The 19,706-nt window shown below is 45.5% G+C and overlaps 1 protein-coding gene across 3 annotated transcripts in view; it reads right to left on the reverse strand.

The window, feature by feature from the left end:
* Nucleotides 1-2,666: 2,666 nt before the first annotated feature.
* The window catches only part of ptpn12 (protein tyrosine phosphatase non-receptor type 12), a 36,504-nt gene continuing 19,464 nt past the window's right edge, over nt 2,667-19,706 (reverse strand). Inside the window, exons 11-18 of one of the 3 annotated variants that reach the window (XM_030113010.1) lie at nt 19,432-19,530; nt 16,306-16,391; nt 11,843-12,032; nt 10,569-11,511; nt 7,837-7,908; nt 6,697-6,750; nt 5,607-5,690; nt 2,667-5,509 (exon numbers count right to left, since the gene is read on the reverse strand). In XM_030113010.1, coding sequence (XP_029968870.1) covers nt 5,448-5,509; nt 5,607-5,690; nt 6,697-6,750; nt 7,837-7,908; nt 10,569-11,511; nt 11,843-12,032; nt 16,306-16,391; nt 19,432-19,530 — 1,590 coding nt within the window. In that variant the 3' untranslated portion in view covers nt 2,667-5,447. Of the gene's footprint in view, nt 5,510-5,602; nt 5,691-6,696; nt 6,751-7,836; nt 7,909-10,568; nt 11,512-11,842; nt 12,033-16,305; nt 16,392-19,431; nt 19,531-19,706 lie in introns of all 3 variants that reach the window. The other 2 variants (XM_030113011.1, XM_030113012.1) reach the window with 2 other exon arrangements.

Raw genomic sequence — 19,706 nt, forward strand, 5'->3', positions numbered from 1 at the left:
CTCTCTTCACCAACGGCCGCTGCGAGCAGGAAGGGGGCGGGGCCTGCTGGTGATTGACAGCGGCGGGCCGAGTGGGCGGGGTTATAGATGATTGACAGGTGTAGAGGGAAAAATAGAAGGCGGGGTTTAGTGTTTTATTTATAGGTATTAATACCAATCTCATTACCCGTTTATAGTGATATATATATATATATATATATATATATATATATATATATATATATATTCTTAATTATTATTTTTATATTTGACAACCTGAGGGCCATGCCAAAATTCCCACCATCTGAAGAGATTTTAGTAGATTTGTAGACATTTTTAAGTGATTAATCGTCATAATTTACTGATTCAATTCCAACAGATTTAGAATTTTTTCCTAATTTTACAAAAAGTCAAAACGTATGAACAATAATCAGGAAACATGTGGAAAATTTTCAGAGCTACATGAGCAGTTTTTATGCTATGTTTAGTACATTATCATAGCTATTTAAGTACATATATTTTTTAAAAAATGTTCAGTATTTTTGTATTACTTATATTTTCGTACTAAATTCCCAAAGCTTTTTAAATCCCTTTTTCTTTTTTTACTCTAGGAACTCCAGAGAAATCACCCTTCACTCGTCTAACATAACTTTACTAAACAACTTTTTCTACATTAATTGAGCTCAGCTACTCCCAATTATATCTATTTATGCCTTGATGATTTTCATTGATGGAATTTGAAACTGCAGCATCAGAAAATTATGAAAACGCACCAATTAGCCCTGAATCCTGAGTGATTACGCTCACGGCGATATGAAACATCTCTGCCCCTATGTGCTTGATGAGTTGTGATTAAGCTATAATCAGAAATAAACTGGCGATTAAGTTTGTGTGGGTGGACTAATCAGTTTGGTACAAGACTTCATTGAGAAAAACAAAACACAGCTTTCCAGTGATGTCTGTTTTTCTCCATGAAAAAAGAAAATCAGATTTTTGATAAATCAGGAGTGTGAAACTCATGTCTAGGCCAGAAAAAGATACCATGCTAACACATAAACAATGCGAAGAGGTCAAAGTATGTGTTTCAAACCCATTGAGTATCAATGGCCAAAATGATCACGCTATTGGGACTTTATGTGTGGAGTTTGCATGTTCTTCCATTGTCTACAACAGATCAAAAGCTTATTAGAAAGATGTGTTTCGTCTGTGCAGGAAGTTGGAATCGATAAAGCAGTTAAAAATGTGGCAGTATCTTTAGCTCCTTCTCTATTTCAATCCTCCCGTTTGTTTCTTCATCTGGTTTAATCTGGATCCGAGTCATGACAGTAGACTTGTTGGATCTGACAGCTGTTGGCACAATAAAAGTGTCTCCAGAGCGGCTGAAGAAGTAATAATCCGACACGCCGAGAGGTGCTGCACAGCATACACACTCTCCTCTTCCCTGCTCGCTCAGGAGCGGCAGACCAGCTCGCCGCCGGAGGCGGTTCACTGTCCACAGAGGTGTGTGTGTCCAGTGGAAATGGAAATCCTCCCACTGAAGGGATAAAAAAAATGAAAGCGTTCTTCTTTCATGCAAGTCTTCACGAGTGGATGAGCTTATCGCTCTCATTATACAGTGTTGTGAATCCTGTTTACAGTTGGATTCATCGAGATGAAAACATTTTCTCCAATCAGTCTGACAGAGTCCTCAGTTACAGCGTGTGACTGCCAGGCGTGAACACTAAACATGATTAGCAGCTGCACCGGGCGGATTGTGAAGCTGCAGCCGCTCCATAAACATCATGACTGGATTATTCTACGACCACCGGATGATGTCCTCTGCATCCTCCACATATATGCGACAAATGCACCTGAAGTCAAACATCTGAAATCTTTAAACTAACACTGACACAGTTTTCACTTGTGCAGCCTGCTGCTCACACACTCTCACACACACACACCCAACACCGACTGGTTATATTTATAAGTCATTACATAACATGTTAAAACTGCTCGCTGGGGAAAGTGTGGTGACCCATTTAAGACTGCAACCTGGACACACGTACAACAAATTGTTCAGAGGAAGACAGAATAGAGGGATATCTGTGTTGAATTTGTGAAAGAAAGAAAGGCCGATGTGAAGAATTACTCAGAGTTGTAATGTAACGTAACTTACTGGCAAAAAAAAAAAAAAAAAAATCATAGCTACTTTTTAAAACTCACAATTCAGATTTCTGAGATGCATTTGAAAGACATGACTGAAGTTGTACTTTTCCCAGGCCTCAATCGCTTCTTATAAGTTGTATTTAACCACTTAATAAGACAGCCCCAAGCCGCCTCTGCTCCGCAGCAGCAGTTGCACGTAAATTGACCGTGTCATGTTCCTATAATTAATCTGAAAATGAGCGTTAGCCGCGTGCGAGCGCCGGCGAATAATTACAGTAGGAGCGGCCTCCTGCTGTGCTCCTCTGCGTGGGGAAAAGGCAAATTCAAGAGGCTCCGGCTCTCGGCGTTAAGGCGGCCGAGCTGATGTGGGTTTTCACCACCTGCTGGGATTAACTGTCATATTGGCGCACGTGGGCGCGCCGGATCAGTGAGGCGCGAGAGGATTTCCCGCCGCGACACACTCCTGAAGTTCAGTGCCGGCGGACGAGAAGGCCTGGAAAAGCCCGTTTCACCCAAGAATAAAAAGACAGAGAAGGTACGTTTTTACTTAATGTTCATTTTTACTGATTGATTTCTGCAACATACAAACATTTTGTGTGTGTTTTAAGTGTGAGGAGGTGGGTGGAGGGGGCAGAGGGGGGCGTGGCATGATGAGAGTCCCACAGGAGGTGATGAGCAAGCAGCAGCGAATCGCGTCGCTCACGCCACAAACGATGATCGGAGGAGGCGGGGCGGGGGCGGGGGAGGGGCGGCTCTCTCCTAAAGGCACAGGTGGGCTCTTTACTGAGATCGAAGCGAAGAGTGAGCGAGACAAGAGGGGAGCGAACGGACGACAGGAGGCCGAGCGGGACCGGCCAGCTCCCGCTCTGACGCTTTCAACCGCTGGCGGCAGGTTAGAGGCGCTTCGGGCCCCGTTTCCACGACAACGCCTCAATTTTCGCTCCAGAGGAGTTTCGCCTGGAAAAGGCGACGAAAACAATGTTGTCATCCTCGTTTCCGTGGAGACGGGAGTTTTTTTTTTTCTCGAAAAGTAGCATCTTCCAACCGTTCTCATGAAGTCAGAGTGTTTTCTAAAACTTCCACCGTTTTTCAAAATAAGTTCTCCGAGCGCCGTTGTCGTGTAAACGGACCCCCAAAAAACACGCCACAGGTTTCGCGTTGTCACTTGTCTTGTAAACGGGGGCCTCGGATAAGTGAAGTGTTGATAGTGACATTAAAAAGAAAGGCAGAACCGGGGAAGGGATGTGAGGAGGAAAAAAAAAAAAATAATAAAATCACGACGGGCTCCTTGATTCCTCTCGGTTACACGTCTTTTCATTGAAGGGACAAACGGAAGGAAAAGGAAAGTGTCCAGACGGAGAGGTGGAGAGAGGATGCCGGGTGAGTCCGTGACGCAACAAACAACCGCGTATACAAAAATAACTTTTAAAATACCATTTACAAAAAAAAAAAAAACAACCATTTCTATTATTATCATCATTAATATTATTATTACAATCTTTTTCAGATCCCGGTGTAGTTTTCAGAAGGGGAGGGGGGGGCGGCTGGCAGTTTACTCTTTTCCTCTGCCAACCCGATAAAACCACACTTCTTTTCTCAATTAGTTAAGCATAAAATAAAAACAACCCTGAAATATTTGCCAGAAGCAAAAAACGAAAGGGCAGCAGAATAATTTACAGATTCGGGAAAAAGAAAAAAAAAAAAAACATGGTGGAGGGGAGGAATCGTCATCATGCACAGACTTTCTTACATCTTCTGTTAATAGGAACATTTAAGAGACAGCAAACCAAAAAAATCTGAAACATTATATACCTAGACTGCCCTGTACAGTTCTTGATCTGTATAAAACAATGCATATACTGTAAAGTCATGATAGCTAAAGGAGGAGGAGTCGACGATGAGGAGAGAACAGTAGTCCTGGAACCGAAGCGGGCCGGATGGGGGGGGGGGGGGAGATTCAAGTGTTTCAGGTGAGGTGTAACATTCATACTCCGAAACACTGAGGTTTACCGTGAGTAAAGACGACCGTCAGACGGCGGGAGGAATGGGAAAAACAAAGTGGAGGACAAGCGGAGTAAGGCAGGCTCATGGTCCCAGCAGTGAGAGCCGGAGTGCAGCGGCTGAGCCGAGCTCGGCCACAGAGTCACTTTATCGCCTTTCATCTTCTTCACGTTTCATTTCTACCTTGCAAATATTTCACGTGTTGAGATTTCTGTCTTTTTTTTCTGGCCTGCATTGTCTTTCAATTGAATTTCAGGCCCCCATGTACTGGAAGACATTTCAAGCGAAAACGTGTTTTTGTTCCAGAAACGTTTGACGCTTACACAGGAACGCTGAAAACCATGAATGGCAGGCCACCAGGTGGCGCTGTTTATTTTTGTAATGAAACCTTCTTTAAGATGCTTCGAAATGCGCCAAAACGGCATGAAATCAATTTTGGATTCGGCGATTTACGGTCGAAATCCTCCGATGAGTGATCAGATTCTGCGTTTGTACAGTTAACAGAAACTAAAAACCCTGAAGACAAAAGTGAATAATGAACTCTGAAGGCCGAACTCTGTTCACCTGCGACTCCAGCGAGAGCGAGAGAGAGAGAGAGAGCGAGAGGGCGAGCGTAAAAATCTAAAAATCCTGAATCTGGTATCACGTCGGCGAACACGGGAGGTGAGAAACAGGTGAGTGTTGGTAACAGTCGGCTCGAGCTGTTTCTATGCAGATCTTTTAAAATGTAGCACCAGCACAAAGAGAGGAGAGAAGAGAGAGGAAGAGAAAGAGAGAGAGAGAGAGAGAGAACCCATGCAACCTGTACAGACAGAGGGTTGCTCCATGGGTGGCAGATTATCGAAATTCGCTTTGAAGATTGTTGCTAAACCTCAGGAATCAGCCTTTTTCTGATTGCAGATCATTCCTGGTCGAGGACAAAGAGAAGTGAACTTTCTTTTCATTTGGTATGAAACAAAGCGCTCATCCAGAACGCTTTTCATTCAACGAGTTGGGAATTACTCCTGGAATCCCCTTTTTGTTTAGCCTCGGGAGGAGGAAACACTTTGATCAGGCAGGCAACGGGGCCTCCTCCGAGTCTAGCCAAAAAGGGAATCCTCCGGCGGCTGGCGGGGGGCTAACCGGGTCGGCGTGGAGAGAGGAAGGACCCTCCAACAGCAGCAGGCTGAGGACAAAAACACCAGTCTGTTTCTGCACAGTGAGTCTGAGGAGGAAGCTTTCAGTCTTCAGAGTGTGTGTGTGTGTGTATGTGTGTGTGTGTGCACGCCGTTACACAGAAGGAGTTTCTGTGTGAGAGTGTGCGGCAGGCGGACTGTTCCTGATCACGTCCACTCCAGGGGGGGTTCTCGGGGGCCTCTGGGCTGAAGGCAGCGGTTACCGAACCCTGGAAGGCGAGAGGCAGACCGTCCGGTCACGTCTCTTGATTGGGTCAAAACACTTTCAGCACGCGCAGGACGAGAGTGTGAAGCCGACTTACCCACCCAGCTCTGGCTTGCCGTCCGCCGTCGTGCTGCCGGCGCATCCCGAGTCGGTCAGAGACGACTTCTTAACACAATCTGACACGTCTACACACACAACAAACACACACAGATACACAGGTTACAGCAGCTCCAGACCCAAAGTTTGGTGAAAAGATCACATTCCTTGGATAAAACATTCAATGTAATTTTAACCGCATGTCGTAGAACCTTGCAGTTTGTTTTGACTGAAAGCGAACAGCTGTGCCGTTCGGTGCGATCGCAGCTCTTTCACAGACCGAGATATAACTCCTGGAACATCGAGAAAAAAACATTCGCAGCCACCTGGATGCAGTTGATCTAATATTTCCTGTTTGTGAATCGTTAGCTGTGTGTCTGACAGTTTATTTCTCTGTTATAACTTGTAAAAAAATACTTGAAATAAACATTTTTCACTTGACTCTGCATCACAGAGATGTACTTACAGTTCAGGCGCTCCAACAGTGTTAAACTCACTTTACTTCAGCGCAATCTGATCTTAATAGCTACATTATTATTTATGAATAAGTCGAACTTTAACTCAGTTTCAGGGTTAATATATTCAGAAGTCCTCATTTCATGGACTAGCCTTTGCTATTTGAATGAAAGAACTGCAAATTCAACAATATCAAGCCTCAGTTCACCGTACAGAACACAGCGGATTTTTATTCACCATTCAAAACCTGATAACATGTTTCTACATCATGCTGTGTCTGTGTGTGTGTGTGTGTGATGGTGAAATGGGAGTCAGGCTGACAGAGAAGCATTTGTAGAGAGAAAGTTGCGCGGGTCTTGACATTTAAAGCCCGACATTTCAATGAAAGCGCTCTCTTTCGCTTCCATCTGCTGACTGGCAGTCGGTTACATTCACAGGCAGAGACAATCAAAGTGAATTAAAGCCAAAGCTTTTCATGAAGCCGTCATAGCAACAGAGAAACTACTGGAAACAGTCATCAGACAGAATCTGGTGTGTGTGTGTGTGTGTGTGTGTGTGTGTGTGTGGGGCTGTGAACTGCTGCAGGAGTGTGAGCAGGTGAACAACACAGGTGAGGTCGGAGGTCAGCGGTGCTCGTACCTTGATGCGAGGTTCCCCATTCAGCCGCCGCAGACGTTCTCACCTCCGAAGGGTCTGACGGAGGACGAGAAGACGAGTCAAGATCACACAGAGGGGAGGTGTTAAAACCACATCAACAGGATAAACACGCACACTCGGAAATCTTCCACCCTAAATGAGCTGCTTCGCATATTTAACTCCTCTGGAAATGAAGCAGCAGCACGAAGCTTCACAACACTTTCCTCTCCTTTTAATATCCTCTCAGCGTCAGATATTTCCACATCACACCCAGAAAGCAATAAAACAGGAGCCAAGGCAGAGTTTCGAATCTTCACCCTGAGCTGAGGCAGACAATACTGACCTCTAGTGGCGCTAAACAGACACACACGACCCAAAAAAAGGTTTTACAATGCAAGTAAATATACTACCGCTTTACAAATGAAGTAAAAAAGTATAAAAGAAGAAGAAGAGAGGATCAGAGTTGAATTACAGAACAAAGAAGAGCAATTTTTATCACAGTAAAAGCCAAAAAATATGTCCTATTTAACTAATTTGAACAGAAATGAAGACTGGATCAACAAAATTAACTCAAAGACACAGCAAAGTGGCTGCAAGTTAAAGCAAAAGAAACATTTTTAAATATGAAGCTAATTTCACTGCTGCCAGTTGGATTTCATACCTGCTGTATATATCCAGATATCCAGTTAAAAAAATCTAAATTATCTGACCTTTAGGAGCTTATTTTGAAAAATTGTGAGGATGAGAAATACTGCACTGTCAAATCTGTATCACTTACGAGATTAATTCATGAAAAGAACAACAAGATGTTGAAATATTTCAGTCCGAGTGTTAGATGGAAGCGTTGAATTTTTCAAGATAGGTCCATATATGTAGAAATGTAAATTCATGGTTTTTAAACAGAACTTAAAATTGAGAAATATCAAAGGCGACGTATTGAATCTTCAGCTGTGTGAATATTTAACTCAGTTTCACCCAAAACAGATCGCCACGCTCCTCCTGAAGCAGCTCAGATCATGAAATCAGACCGCCGCCGAAGCCGCCGCCGCCGCTTCTGATTCCCATCTGAACCTCACAAAGCCAACCGCTGCCATCGCCGAACCGAACGGAAGGTCCCCGGATTCACCACTGACGCAAACGCACCTGTGGCCAGTATGAAGGACTCGGGGGTTCTCTCGGGGAGGGGGGGAGGGGAGTCGTCGCTGTCCCAGCAGTCTGGGTTAAAAGGTCAGAGGTCAAATGAGAAGCAGGGTTAACGACTGGCCGAGAGGAAAGAAAACAGGAAGAAAAAAAAATTAAATTAAATGAACGTGAGCTGTCGTGTTTGACGAATTTCTATTAGGAGGTAGAACAACTAGTTTGAAAAGCACAATGCATTAAAAAATATATATATTTTAAGAGATTCAGCTTTATTTATATATAGTTGGGTTTTAGTTACGGCTACTTTTATCATGTGCGAACTTATCACAATATTAAAGAATATTATGACGATATTGAATCAAATGTCTTATTTGCACCATTTCAGGCTTTATTACATTTAAAAAGTCAACATTATTGCAGTATTAGTGCTTACAGAATGTATATTAGCCTGTTTTCTACTCTTTTTTTTGTTCCTTTAGAGGCCTGTTCGATGACAAAACGATATGAAAATATCTCAAAATGTAACAGAGTTGAATGTGAGTCTAATAAAGATGTGGGACCGTTTTGTAAAAATAAAACAAATATTTCTCAGTAGGTTGTAAAAGCATTTAAATTGGTTTAGAAAATAATCCATGTTTTAAACATTTTACAATGTTTTTGTGAACATTACAAACATTGAAACATCTGTAAAAGTCCACCAGTCCGATTGAATATTTATTTTTGCAGCTTTATAAAAGACTATTCCTACGAGATAAAGTGATGACGTCCATCGACGTTAATGTGGAAAATTACACTTGGATCATGAGCAGAAAGAGGAGGCATAATTAGAAAAATATATTTAGTGTGAACTGAAGGTTTTACATTTTCTATGACTTTTTAATGTAATGTAGAGACGAGATGCTGCGTCTCAGCTGGTTCCTCTTCTGCCGCCTGACTTCACAACAGATCTCACAATAATCATGGAAACTTTAAAGGAGAGAAGATAATTAGCATTTTCACTCCAATATCTAATGGCCTTATTTGATTGGGTTTAATTGTGATTTGTTGTGACTCTGTATCTGATACGCCCTGAGTCTCATAAAGCATGTTTGAACCGCTCCGACCTCAGCGACACGTTCAATTAAACAAGCTGGAAGCGATTCACTGCCGGTGCAGCCAGAGACGGGACAAGGAAAGAAAGGAGAGAAAAGAAAAAGCAAGCAGCCGCCAGCTTCCTCATGACCGACCGCAAACACCAGCGCAACAAGTCAACAAGCAGTCGTTAGCGTCTTCGTCAGACAGCAGCCAGTAGCTTGGTTTGTTTGTTTTAAATCCACACCGAAGCGCTGCTACAGCCCCAAAACAGGCGGTGAGCCAGAAAGCCAAGCAGATCCAAACCGTCAACCGCAGGACCGAGACACAAGGATCACCGCATTCGGATTCAAATATTGGATTTAAAGACTGGAGAGCATGAAGGAGGACTTTTAAAAGACTTGAATTTAACTGAACTAAATTAATTTAACTGAATTTGTGGGATGAGCAGCAGAGCTGATCTTGGTCTCTGTTGGTTTTTATGACAACATTCTCTACGTAAAGCCAATTTCAATGAAACATTCGGGTGTAAAATACAGTAAAATGTAGTTTTTAGATCATGCATGATTTTACAAACTCATGGTTTTGATTAATGGGTATTAATGTTTGACACTCCTGATTTAGCACAACTATCAAGCTCCAAGAGATAAAAACTGACCTGTAGTTACCTCGATAAGAATTTTCTCTTGATAAAAAATTAAAAACTTCTGTTTTTTTAATTATATTATTTCAACTTTGAAATGCCAGTTTGAACAACTGCTCCACTGGTCTCGGTACTTAAAACAACCATGAGAAATTCAACCAGTTTAGATGTAACACTGTGATTTTAATTTGAAGGAGGATTTCCTCGTGGTAGCCCGAGGGCCGGTCAAGCAGCACTAAGGGACCACATGTGGCCCCCGGGCCTTATGATGCCCACCTCTGCTACAAATAATTATCGATTCCAGTTGCATTTTATGCAAATATGCTACCAATCATGCATTCTCTCAGTTTAATCCAATATCCAAAAAAAATGCAGCTTATATTAATGTCAACAAGCTCTGAAACCATCCAATGTTTAAAAAACCCCTCCAGCTCAAATCACTTCACATCGGCGCCGATCAAAGCCCAACATCCGATTTCAGAATCTGCAGATTTTGAAATCAAGAGATGAAGCAGAGGCGATCTGCACGACCCAGAGGATTGAAACCAGGCGGCGGCAGCGGCGGCGGCGTCGTGGTGATCACGGCTCGGACAGTGTGACGCCGCTCCGCTCAACCCAAAACGTGCACAGAAGTGGCAGAAGTGCGTTGATCAGTATCATGCAGTGTTGATCCCTCACAGCTATCCGACATGCGCGCGCGCACACACACACACACACACACACTCCTCCTACTGATTCACAAACGAGCTGAAAGAGGAAGGGAGGCGTTTCTGCAGCATTCCTCAAACCAACAGACATTAGTCAGTCATGCTTTACTCAAGACTTTTCTGAAAACCCTCACAACTCTCTTTTTGTTTCTGTTTCCTCTTACTCCTGCCGTTTGTTTCGAAACAGGATGTGTGAACAGACTTGCTGGCGCGCGGTCTGTCTGCGACCTCTGACCCTGAGAAGAACCCTGGTTTTGCTCGGCTGCTGTGAATTTCGTGAGTCTGGAGAACTGCTTCTGGCGGGACGCACGTACTTGCTGTGGTGGGCGAGGGCGTGGTCTGCCCGGCGATGGACATGGGCAGCACCTTCCTGACCGGCGGCTGGTCGCCGTGGAGGGCGGCGGCGGTGACCATGGCCGTCGCCGTGGATACGTTCGTGTGGTAGCCCTCCTTGGAGCCCGTCATCTCGTCGTTCCCTTCCTCGTCCGAGTTGTCGGAGTGCAGCGGGTTGGTGAAACTGAGGGCAGTCCTGACGGGGGTGGAGGAGGACGAGGACGAGGACGAGGACAGGTGGGAGGAGGAGGAGGAGGATGGAGCCACGTGGTCGGAGGAGGACGAGGACGAGGACGTTTTGGGGAAGAGTTTGTCCGGGCTGCTGCAGGGCTGCGTCCACGCCGCGTGCCCGGCCTTGGCGTCCGCCTTGTCGCCCGCCGCCGGGTCCCCCTTGTCTCCGCTCTTCACGGGGAGGTGGTTGGGCCTGGTCAGGACGCCTCCGTCGGCGTGGCCGTCCCCACAGCCGCCCGCTCCTCCCTCCGTGCCCGAGTCCTCCGACAGCGAGGAGCTGGACGTGAGCTGCGATTGGCCGGAGCGGGCCTTGAAGGCGTGGCCCCTCTGCAGCATGCAGCTGCTGCTGTTGGCGCCGCCGGCGACTCCCAGAGAGGACGAGGTGTCGAAGCTGCGAGGCCCCTCCTGCAGCGGCACCTTCTTGATCTCGATGCTGAGCTTCCTCTCGATCCGAGGAGCGCCCGAACATTCGACGGCGGGGGAGAGCGGCGACGAGGGCGTCTGAGTCTGACTGTGGCCCGAGTCGGACTTGGCCGACGTGGAGGACAGTTTGTTGTTGTAGTTGTCGTTGAGGTCCAGATTGGAGACCTGAGTCTGCTGCTTTCGGTTGATCAGGTCCTGATCTCTCTGCTCTGAGGGGCTGCTCCGTTTGTCTGGACTGGGCTGGGACTCCTGCTGGTCCACTTCCTTACTCTGGAATGGAGAAAGATTTAATGTTAGCGGACACATTTTTCCAAAACATAACAAAATGGCTCATTTTACATTTAAAGCTGATATAAAACTAACTAAATCTCTGACACTGATGAACATGTTTCAAAGATAACGACTGATCAGAACAATCATTTGCCGCAGCTTTGGATGAATTATACTTCTAATTGCTTTCTTCTGTCGCCTGCTGGGCAAACAAACGTTTCAATTGTCAATGTGCTCAGAAATGTTCTCCAGTTTTTGGGCTTGAACGAGACGTTTCGTTGCACTTGAGACGCTTTCGGTGAGCTGCATGTCTCTGCCGTGGCTCGCTCACCTGCGTCGTGTTGTTCTGTGCCGTCGCCAGGACGTGGATGACCGGTTTGGGGTGGTAGCGATCGTTGTCCTGCCGCACGTTGGTGACGGTGGGAAACGCCGACGGGGGAGACGGAGTCAGGATCGGGGGTACGGGGTGGGGCTCCGGAGGCTGGAGGATCTCCTCCTTTACGTCACCTTCGACCTGGGAGCTAAAGAGAAGAAGAGAGCGGGGTGATCACTCCAAATGTAAAACAATCAAAAAAAAAATACTCACTGAATGTGAGAGAAAAGAGCATTTCATGTTCAGAACTAGACTTCAAATGTTACAGAGCTATAATAGAGTTAGCACATCGCCAGCAAGCGAATTACCGCTTTGAAAGCTGCGGTTGAGTTAAAGTTAATAAGATTAAGAGAGCAAGAATTTCATCAGGCCGATTATACATCTTTCACAACAAACGTGGACGTCTGTGTTTAAATTATTCTCTCTTTAAAGATGAAGATGATGCAACTACATCGTTTCATCATTTATTTCAAACGTCAAACACTGAAAAGGAGTTCTGTAGTGTCTAATTCACCACTAGATGGCAGGCTTTTTACAGCTGAGCGGAGGTTTGTCTGGTGTCAGACAGCTTCGAGTTCATGTTGGACACTTGAAAGTCTTTATGAGACGGGAGGCATGCTGTCAAGCCTGAATCTGCCGTACGTCAAAGACGATCGATTACATAACAGACGAGCAGAGGTGAATTTCGCCGATGCACAACCACAGCTATAGATGCAGAGTAGGTGTGTGAAAGGTTTACAGGATGCTGAGGTTTATAACAACAGAGGCGTCGAGGCGGAAAGTGTTAAAGACTTCGTCCCACGCCGCAGAGACATACGTTTACATGTATGTATGTATACGATGCCGTCTGGCATGGAGAGGATGTGGTGGTGTGCCAATTCCAGAGCACATGACTGCAGCGAGAGCCAACGCAGGACTGGGTGCACATGGTGTGTGTGTGTGTGTGTGTGTGTGTGTGTGTGTGTGTGTGTGTGTGTGTGTGTGTGTGTGTGTGTGTGTGTGTGCGTGTGTGTCTCAGATGCACAGTATGTAGCAAAGGCGAAAAGCGTGGGGGATTTCCTTTCTGTCACACACCACACACACGTCTCCCTCATAAAAAGCTGTCAGCTGACGCTCTTTCCTGAAAGAGGACGAGATCTGTTGCTTTTTCAGTTTTGTTGATTTTTTTTTTTTAACAGCAACCGTATTGAATCTGCAGTCAGGATTGAGCGCTGCAGAGCCGGCGAGGCTGTGGTGAGACGGACGGTGAGCTGGTTACAGTGCAGACAGCAGCTATAACTCCTACATAACCCCCACATAAAATGAGACTGCATGATATAATCTGATAGCATTTGCATTGTTTGGGTTTCTACTGACATTTGAAGAATGAATTCAGAGTGATTTTCTTGTGAAAATTGAATCTTGTGACACCCGCTGGTGTAAAACTCCCATCAAATATAACAATAAACTACCCAAGCAGCAACAAGTCTAATTGATTTTCCAAACTAATAGCAGAACTTTTATGTCTCCTTACATAATAACTCCCGGCGGGGAGGTCAGAGGTGATGATTTGCTGGAGAAACAAGAGAACAGCAACAACTTCCAGCAGTGTTCTTCAAACAACTACATCCTCCACATCCTCTTATTGCCAGTTCCTGGTCTCCAGCCGACATTACTTAAACAAGAGCTCCATAATCCCCTTTGCTTCTTTTGATGAAAACACTAATTACCCCTGAGAATTCGTTCCTCTGTAATATCTATGCTGCCTGAGCGGGCCGAAGATATAGTTAACCAAAATACAGATGATGGTTTCCGTGGGGATAGCAGTACTCAGACACCACATAGATTATTAACACCCTATAGGATGAGAGAAGATGAAACTTTAATGACTCCTGAGGGGGAGCTGAGCGGTTATGGGAGCAAACACTAATAAGTCACGGCAAAACAAACAAGCAGTATCAATGAGAAGAGCGAAAGAAATGAGGCTGGAGGGGGGAAAAAAAGAACCGATGCACGGTAAAGTGAATCCCTACGTTGCAGCTCCATCAAGGAGAAGAAGTACCACAAGTAAGTTCTGTTGTTTAAAATGAAACATCTAGATTCTAATTTTCCTGTTTCTGTGCAGCAGGGACAAACGGAAAATATTAAATCAAGCTTTTCTTCCATCCTTCCTCAGTGCAGACTTCATAAAACAACTCCCACTTCATCAGAATTACCCAGCATTGAATAATAAAAACACATTCTTCAGCTGAGATGACAAAACAGTGTGAAAGTATTGTTTCTTTTTGTCAATTTCAACCAGAACTTAGTCATCCGTACACACAATCATAAAGCGCCCGTGTGCACATGCAACCTTTCCTCCCACGCGCTTAACAAAGCTCACGAAAACTCACGAAAACTCCAAATTTTATGCAATAACTTCACCCACACTCATGAATAAAAGCACAAACACTGAAAACAAGTGCACTCTCCACACCCTATGTACAGTATGTACTCCTGAAGGGAAGATGCTGCAGTTTTAATCAGCGTTGCAGGATGACCGCCCTGCGCTTGTCAGAGGTTCGACAAACACTCATTATTGCATGATGACCAGCACAGTCGGTACACGTTCAGATTAAGGATATTTACTGCAAAAGTATGCAAGAAGACAAGCAGTGCAATATATAAAAAATAATTTTTGTACTTTACTAGTATGCTTATTTCGGAGAAGTTTTCAAACTTTTGCAACACATTTTAACTGCGGCCTTGTTCCATCCAGACTTGGCTCCACTCAGGTGCATGTAAGCCAGTTTCCACGGCGCGTAACGAAATGCCACATTTCACCACGACTGAGGTTTGATGTTGCCTGATATGTGGCTGTGCGAGTGTAAAAGTCGTGACTCGGCGTCTCCCCCCACTCTGCTTGTTCTCTCTCTCTCTCACACACACACACACACACACAGCAAACCAAAAAACTTCCTCTGCACACTCTCAAACCACTGAAGTGACCCAGTGGGAGTGTGGCCGGCAAAATGTGGTTTGTGCTGGTAAAAATAGCTCTCGCTTACTCCCAGGCACCAACTAGGCCTCGGCATTATTTCTAAAGAGGCAGAGTGAGGGCACGGGGGAGCGGCGACGCATACTTGGACTTAAGACGAAGACAAGCGGCACAAGAGAGAGAGAGAGAGAGAGAGAGAGAAACCCGTCTATTTCTGACTGTCTGCCGTTCTGTCCCACTTCTAGGAAAATCTTCCTATTTTGGCAGCATCGCCGGGTTCAAATGTGCACGTTTTCCTGAGAACAGGAAAGAAACTATTCAGCCAGCTTCTCACTGGTATCTACATCCTAGACTATTTGTTTTCCTTTCAAAACCAGAGACGACACAATAGGAAAAACCGAGAGTTTGGCAATTCTGGCGCGTTAAAAGGATTGAGCTTGACTCAGTCTGTCAGGATGTTCGGTGAGAATGAAGTGAAGTGTGCGTTACGAAAGATCAGGACATCTTCTGTGCAGAAGTATAACTTCTAAGCTTCTTTTGGCCTTTGTAATTGCAACCATGTGGAAAAAAAAAATCTGTGATTCGCAGCATTAGTACATAAAACGTTGTCAAACGGGACATTTTTAGACAGCACTTCCAACAACAGGTAATTAAGCAAGACGGCGTCTCCTTGGCAACAAAGCGTCCCCCGTGACGGCGAGGCGTCCGCGCGCCGAGGCATCCATCACGCTTGTTTAAAACTTGCAAAGTCTACGCACTGCTGCATTAACAGGGGATGAGGGTCTCGCCTTGGTTGGATAAATCATCAGAGGAGGGAGATGGGGAGTGAAGATTAACTGGCTGAGAGAAAGTGGAGCATAACCCCTGCTGGGCACGGACTGTATGGCAAAATTAAAAAACGAGCGTCGGAAGAGAGGGAGCACGGAGGAGGCAGAGGAGAAGAGACAGACTTATAGAAAGAGAGGCTTGTGTGCAAATATCTGCGTGGCAGATAAAGAGTATGAATGCATTTTGCACAAAAGGCTGTATTTTTTTTTTTTTTTTTCTCTCTCAAAGAGGCGAAGATAAAAGACGTAACGGCTCCTCTTCAACTAGCCTTGGGTTGCGATGCGTTCAACGCGACGCAGCGTTGCAGAGTATTGCAAAGTGTTGCAAAGTGATCTATAAATACAGCTCCTCCGCAGGCAAACAGAAGTTAACTTTGAGCGGAATCTGTGGGCTGATGGGGATCCGAGGTGTCGGGGGACTCTGGAGGGAGGGGAGGGAGGGGGGAGCCGCGCCGGCTGCTTTTGTTTGGTCAGATATAAAAACAAATTGCCACGAAATTTGAACAAAACTAAACACAAGAAAGGCACATTCATTCATAGATGGTGAGGAGAACTGCTGTTTGCTTTGTGATGTTATTATCATCGTCCTCCCACACCTCGTCCAGTGAAGCCTGCTACTCCACCTGAGCCGTTCCTACCTGCGTATGCGGGGAGGCTTCGGAGGTGGCGTGTCCCACCGGTCGTCGTCCGACTGCTGGCTGGCTTTGTCCGGACTGCTTTCATCCTGGAAGCACATCAGTGGCGCGGCAAATTAACAACACGCTCCCAGAATGCGCTGCTGTCATGTCGCCGCATCAATAAACCGACTGACGAGGCGCGTCTCAGATCGTTCCGTGTTTAAATGTGAAGCACTTCTCTCCATAACCCAGTTAACACGTCGAGACAAAACTGCTTGACGAAAAGATGAAAACTGTGAGTGAGAGCAGCCCCCCCCCCCCCTTCTTCCCCTGTGACTCATTAATTTGACGCTCTCCCCACTCTGATAATGAGAAGATGACAGGACAACTCCGGCTGTCAGAAACACATGACAGAGGGAGAAACTGGGCCACTTCAGCGCCGCGCGTTGAACAAACTTCCCTACATTCAGGTTAAAACAGATTCCCACGACAGTCACTTTGACTCGGTGAGCACGTCCATGAATTACGCGAGAGTCGGGTTTTATATGAATGCCTCCTGCGAACAATGACCACAACCCGAGCGGGCCGCGGTCCGAGCGTGGGATGTGTGTATGTGCAGGCTTATTGTTCACGCTGCCGTTGAAAGCACCTATGTGGGAGTTTCAGCCGCCAACAATGGCTGACTGGACGTGAGTCAGCACGCGTCACGGCGCTGGTAATGATTTGCCGCATGTTGCAAGGGTACTTTTCCTCTTGTACTTGCAACTTTGCGAGATAAGGCCGCAATCAGTGGCAACACAGACAAACCGGAGGCGGCGGCAGCGTTGGTGCGGCCGCACCTTCTGCTCACAGGCGATTAATGGGACAAACTCGACAGCGAGCCTGCTTTTAATTGAGGGTCAGTGAGAGATGAACAAGCGGTGTGCCGTTTACAGGACCAAACAGAAGAAGAAGACCGAAGCTGTGTTGGTGCTGTAAGGGTCTCCCTTTCCCAGCGGATGTGAGTCTATTCTCGGCCTCAGACTGCATGATGGGACAGAGCTGATGTCATCTGAGCTTCCTCCGCAGGAAGTCCAGCTCTGGCTCGGTGCCAGAAAGCCTCCCTAATCGTCTCCCTGTCCTCCGTCCGCAGATCTGAAAGTCTTTCACAGCTCGCTCATGGATCCTTGGTTCCCGACACATTTCTGTCTTATTCCTACACGCCAGAGGAAGTTAAGCCACGACGGATATGGCCAAGTCTTCGGTTTCTCCACACCAAAAAAACACTCTGTGTTTTAATTGGACACTTTAATTAAATGACTTTCCTCTTTGACTTCTTTCAAAAAGCATCCAACTGATTGAGATATTTTCACATAAGTCCCCTGGGCTTAGTTCCTCTGCTGCACTCTTTGATTTTAATTCTTGTACTTTTGATTAATATTTGTTTTTTGGGCAAATAAAGAAGAAGAACAAATAAACTTTGTCATTTGTGTGTTTAAAATATGTAAAAATGCTTATTTTTGATTCATACGAGGGGGGACCGTAAAGAAACCGGACTGTGTTTATAAAATTAAAGCAAGAATGATTTCAGACTTTTGGCCATTATATGTCGCTATGGCATAGCCTTAAGCATAACTGTGAAAAACTTCACCTCCCAAAGACACACAGGCAGCTCTCACGCAGTGTTTATGTTATTACAGTCCCGCCCCCTTCTGCGAAAAATGCGAAAATGGTCCCGCGCCTCTGAACCACGGAGCAGAAACAGGCTGGCGTGGACATGTGCCAGGAGCTGAACAGGCAGCTGGAGGACGATGGAGGCTGTTTGGGAAGAAAATCACTGCTGCGGCGCCTCCGGGAGGCGGTCAGGCTGAAGCGGCCGGCGCTGTGGGAGAGAGGGGACTGTTTCACGCACAGGGATCTGCTGCCCCATCCACCGTATCCCCTCCATTTAGCACCTTGCGAGTTTCGTCTCTTCCCAAGAATGAACACGGAACTGAAGGGGCGGAGATTTGATGACGTGAAAGAGGTGCAAAAAAAAAATCGAAGGACGCTCTCAAAGGGACCATTACGCAGCAGCATGCTGACTGTATGGAGCAATGGAAATCCCGGCTGCAGCGCTGGATTCAGGCCGAAGGAGAGTACTCTGAAGGTGACAGTTTTGATTAAATGTGAAAATAAAAAAATAAAAAGTTATAACCACAGTCTGGTTTCTTTCCGGGTTCCCCCTCGTATCTAATGATTTCAGCTACGAATTTTTGCAATTTTGAACTTTAAATCTCATTTTAAAACATAGTTATAGCCTAATACACCATTTCACTAACTTTAAAAAGTTGTACAATTAAAAACAAAACATTAAATGTTATTTTTCTCCTCAAGAACTTAAAGGTTTCCATTTTCTTTATTTAAATCAGGGGTGTGAAACATGCGGGCCACACCAGGCACACAGGATGGTTCAATCTGGTTTGTAAAATCGTCTTTAAAGAGTCAGAATTAAGATTTCAGTGTTGAAAAAAAAAAACAAAACAAAAAAAAAAAACCCAACAGAATCAGACTCAAAACTCATTGAAAAGCAGCAGAAGTCAACAAAGCTCAGAGCTGAGACACGGAGAATATCTATCGAGGTACTTTATCACAACAGTTACCCTGAAGCGTGTCGGCGTTCAAAAACCTAAAAATCCAGCTTCACGTTTACCGGCAGATTGCCTTCGGGTCTCAGAAAGTTGCAATTTTAAGTGTTATATTACTTTTTCTTTTTTCTCCACGTCTTTCTAAAGTCAACCTGGCTGGAGCGGAAGCACGGTGAGGGGAAGACGAGGGGGCAAACAAGGACAATTTGCAACGTGGCACATATGCTTTTGTGTGTTTTGGGGGCAACGGAGGACAGCACTGAATGACAGAGCAAAGCTCTTCTTTAAGCAGGTCTAACTGTCTGCAGTCTGCTGAGACGAGCCTGAGGAGGAGAGATCCCTTTCTGGATCACTGGAACTCTTCTCTCCCTCTCTGTGGAAAGAGCAGAGTTTTCTAAAGGCCTCCCCTCTTTCCCCCTGTGACTAATTATTTGTGTTTTCTTCCCCCCCCTCACTGCAAGCGTGTTACTCAGCGACATCCTGTCTTTCTTTAACACCAGACACCGTGCACGCCGTGTGTGTGTGTGTGAGTGTGTTTTACCATGCCGTCGTGTATCTGTGTGTTGGTCGGGCTCTCCAGTAGCTGCAGTTGCTTCTCAAAGAGCTGAGCGATCGCTCTGTGGACCAACTCGTACTGCTCCTGGAGAAAGAGCAACAAATAAAACAATGAGGCAGACGAAAGACACGGAAAAAACCAAAACTGTGTTTTATTATATTTTCAAAGATCATACAGTAGTATTTACAGATTTCCGGACTGACACTTGAATTCTCCATTCAACTAACAGGGTGAATTTTTACTTCCTTACATTGAAAATC

Source organism: Salarias fasciatus, chromosome 17 (assembly GCF_902148845.1).
Source record: "Salarias fasciatus chromosome 17, fSalaFa1.1, whole genome shotgun sequence".
Taxonomy (NCBI): Eukaryota; Metazoa; Chordata; class Actinopteri; order Blenniiformes; family Blenniidae; genus Salarias; species Salarias fasciatus.